General features: G+C 31.7%; 1 protein-coding gene across 1 annotated transcript in view; it reads right to left on the minus strand.

The window, feature by feature from the left end:
• Positions 1 to 680: 680 nt before the first annotated feature.
• Positions 681 to 3,582, minus strand: part of LOC108686807 (putative peptidyl-prolyl cis-trans isomerase dodo) — a 4,410-nt gene continuing 1,508 nt past the window's right edge. Inside the window, exons 2-3 of the mRNA XM_018192277.1 lie at positions 1,537 to 1,749; positions 681 to 1,058 (exon numbers count right to left, since the gene is read on the minus strand). Of these exons, the coding sequence (XP_018047766.1) occupies positions 838 to 1,058; positions 1,537 to 1,749 (434 nt within the window). The 3' untranslated portion in view covers positions 681 to 837. The remainder of the gene's footprint in view (positions 1,059 to 1,536; positions 1,750 to 3,582) is intronic.

Consider the following 3,582-nt stretch of genomic DNA (forward strand, 5'->3'; position numbering starts at 1 on the left):
TCACAATTTTATTCCATATTCATAGAATAAAATATTTTATAAATTAACTTTATTATAACCAAATTAATCTTTATCATTTGCTTGAACACAAATCAGAGTACAAAATATGTATAATAAAACGTTTTACTATTAGATTAAGAATTAGCCAATCAATGGATGATCAATGTACAATCAATGTTACAGTATGATTATTTAAAAACATATCATATTAAAAGTTTAATAATTTAATAATCTCAATTACAATGTGGCAAACAGAATTATTGAGCAGTAATCTCATCGTGTAGCTAGTGTTTTAACTTCCACATTAGGTCGGGGAAGACATTTAATATATTAACAAATTATAAATTGTTACGTCCTACGATAACAAATTTTATCAAGAAATCCCACACGCGCACACACACACACACGCATACACACACACACGCGCGCGCGCGCGCGCGCTCACACTCAAGTATTATTTTTCTAATAATGAAGGTATATATAATCATTCTTATATGATATTATAATATGCAATTTAAAATGCTAATGATGCCTTGAAGTTTTTTTCGATTGGACTGTTAATTTATTATTATTTTATTGCAAAACGGAATTGTTATTGAAAAGATAAAAATGTGTCTAAAGAAATACAAATTTAGATATTGTGATTTCAAATAAATTCAATAAAATTCAACAGTTCTGCTTTAAATAAAAATAGCGTAATAGCCAATATATAAAATGTTGGAAGAACACCATTGGCATGAATTTATAAACGAGAGAGAGAGAAAGAGAGAAACAGATATGGAAAAAAAAGAGACTTCTTGCAAAATATTGACAATCCGTTTTCAGACTGAATTAGCTTTATGCAGTTCGTTGGATGATGTGAATTCCGCTATCTGTGTGTACAGGTGATGACAACTCGCCAACTTTCAGCGCGAATGCTGCCTGTTCGAAGGGTTTCTGCATTGCACCCCGACTGAAAGGTCCGAGATCACCACCCCGCTTTGCCGAACTGCAATCACTGTATTTGGAGGCAAGTTCAGCGAACGTCGCTTTACCAGATGCAATTTGTTCTCTATAAGCTGTTAAAAAGATATTTTTGTAGTAATCACAGCTGAAAGGTATTAAATATTTCAGTGTTACAGCAGTTATCGCATAAAATTCAAATTATTTCAGATATATTTCCCACTTTGTACTAATATTAGAAATTTTAAGTGAAAAAATTCCATCTTAATATGAACAAAAACTATGAAAAACGTATTTAATCCTAGACAACTAGAAAAAAATCACAATATTGCATTACCTTTTTTTTTTAAGTCTCCAAATAGTAACAATAAATTTTAAAAATAAATCTTATTATTTTTGTAGTAAAAATTAAACAAGAAGTTTATCATTTCCTGTATAAAAATTATAATTGTAATGAAAAAATAGTTTAGAGAAACTTTGCTCTCTGGGATTAACGGTACAATGAAACAAACATTAAAACAATAGAAATATTCTACATGAATAATGAAATAATAAATAATTTTTAGACAAAAGATTGTAAAGCTGTAGACATACATTTGACCAAATCGAGAGCTTCTTCTTTTGACCTAGTAATATTCTCCTCTCGCCAGGAAGAAGGTCGTCGAGAGCCTGAATGTTTTACAAGCAGATGAGAACATTGCACTTCTTCAGGTCCATCTGTCTTGCCATTGCCAGATGGATCGGCAGGTTTATCTGGTCTATCCCACTGACTTTCCTTGGTATAAATATTTAAATAATAGTGTTGACCTATAATAATTTTATTCATTTCAGAAACCAAAATATTAATAAACTTAAGTAGTTTTTTTATCACTATTGTGCTTTATCAGCTCTATGATACTTCACATAAAGCAAAATTTAAACATTTTAAATTTTAAAGTGAATATTATGATCATGTTCAAGAAAACTGAGGATCAATTGCAATTTTTAAAGAAAGTCTTAAATTAAAAATAGAAATAAACTAAACTAAAATTAGACTAAACTAAAACATTTTCTCCCATTATACACTCCCATCCAAAAAATTGGAAACACTTCAAAATTTTGAGATTATTTATTTATATATTCATATCAATGTATGTTATGTTTTTATAATTCTTTAGATCCAATAACTTTAATTGAATCTGAAGAATTATTGCAAAAGAACATCTTATTAGGGATAATAATCTAAAAAAAACTTTTCAAACCTTCAAACTTTTATAACCTGGAATAACCTGAAGTTGAGGCAGAAAGCAATTGTGTACTGAATTTTTGAAAAGCTTATACATGATTAATAAAGCAATTAATTCGCTGAAGTTGAAATCAACAAACCGATAGATAATGTTGATAAAAATCAATTGATAATAAGTGCGGGATATTTTCTACTCGTTTTTCAGCAAAATCTCGAGATAAGATCCAATCATCTCCAGCACTCAGTATACTGTTCAATCTTTCGTCTCTAACCAGAGTTCTATAATGAATCGATAGTTGGAAGTCCTAAAGCGGTCATGAATCTTAAATAGTGAAGTTGACCAATATGTTAGTTAATATGTACAATTATAAGGTGATTCTATAATGAATTGGGATAATTTGTAATTCTACAGCCCGTATCAGACACTATTGACTCTTCAGGATGATCAGATTGCTAATATTGTAAAAATTCTGATTGCCGACCAATAACAAATGGACCAAATACATTGAATCACAGTTATTGTAATTGGTCCATTGTTATTGTTATTGATCTGCAGTCAGAATTGGCAGTCAGGTCAGCCTGTAAAATCGATAGTCTGATACAGGCTTAAATCTTATCAGTGAATCAGTGAAGTTGGTCAACAACCAGACTCCTTATAACTACCAATTAAGACTACCTTAAGACTACCAATTTTCTTAAGACATAGAGCCGGTTGTTCTATCTTTTGATAAATTATCAGTGAGGTAAATCTGGTAATCTATGCATGTGATTGGATAATATTGTTACTTACCCAATAGGTAAAATTTATCAAAAGAAAGAACAACCAGCTCTTAGTCAAATTCAATTTTATTCTTTCCCATTAGTTGACCTAAACGACTTGCTGGTGTACAACTTTGCTTCCGCCGTTTTTCTATAGATGGCTTTAGCAGTAAGTGGTGGTCGAAATAAATAGATCATACAATAAACTTGGGCATCTGTCAACATAACCCCATAGAAACATTAATCGATTTGTGTCTGCATCATAAAGTTATTCTCGATTAAAAATGTCAGTTTACGAGCCAAATTCTCGTCATTTGCGGGAGGTTTTAATTTTTTGCTTCAATATGAAGAAATCTGCGGTTGAGGTTCATCGAATGCTCTCAAATACTTATGGTGAGGCCGCTATTAGTGAAAGAACGTGTCGTGAGTGGTTTCAACGCTTCAAGAACTGATTTTGATGTCCAAGATCATGCTCTGTATTTGGTGGGTCCAGCTCGGCGTAGTGTATTATGAACTGTTAAAACCGACTGAAACAATCACAGGAGATCGGTATCGAACGCAATTGATGCGTTTGAGCCGAGCATTGAAAGACAAACGGCCGCAATACAACGAGAGACACGATAAAGTGATTTTGCAGCATGACAATGCTCGACCTC

The sequence above is a fragment of the Atta colombica genome, unplaced genomic scaffold (genome assembly GCF_001594045.1).
Source record: "Atta colombica isolate Treedump-2 unplaced genomic scaffold, Acol1.0 scaffold19, whole genome shotgun sequence".
Classification (NCBI taxonomy): domain Eukaryota; kingdom Metazoa; phylum Arthropoda; class Insecta; order Hymenoptera; family Formicidae; genus Atta; species Atta colombica.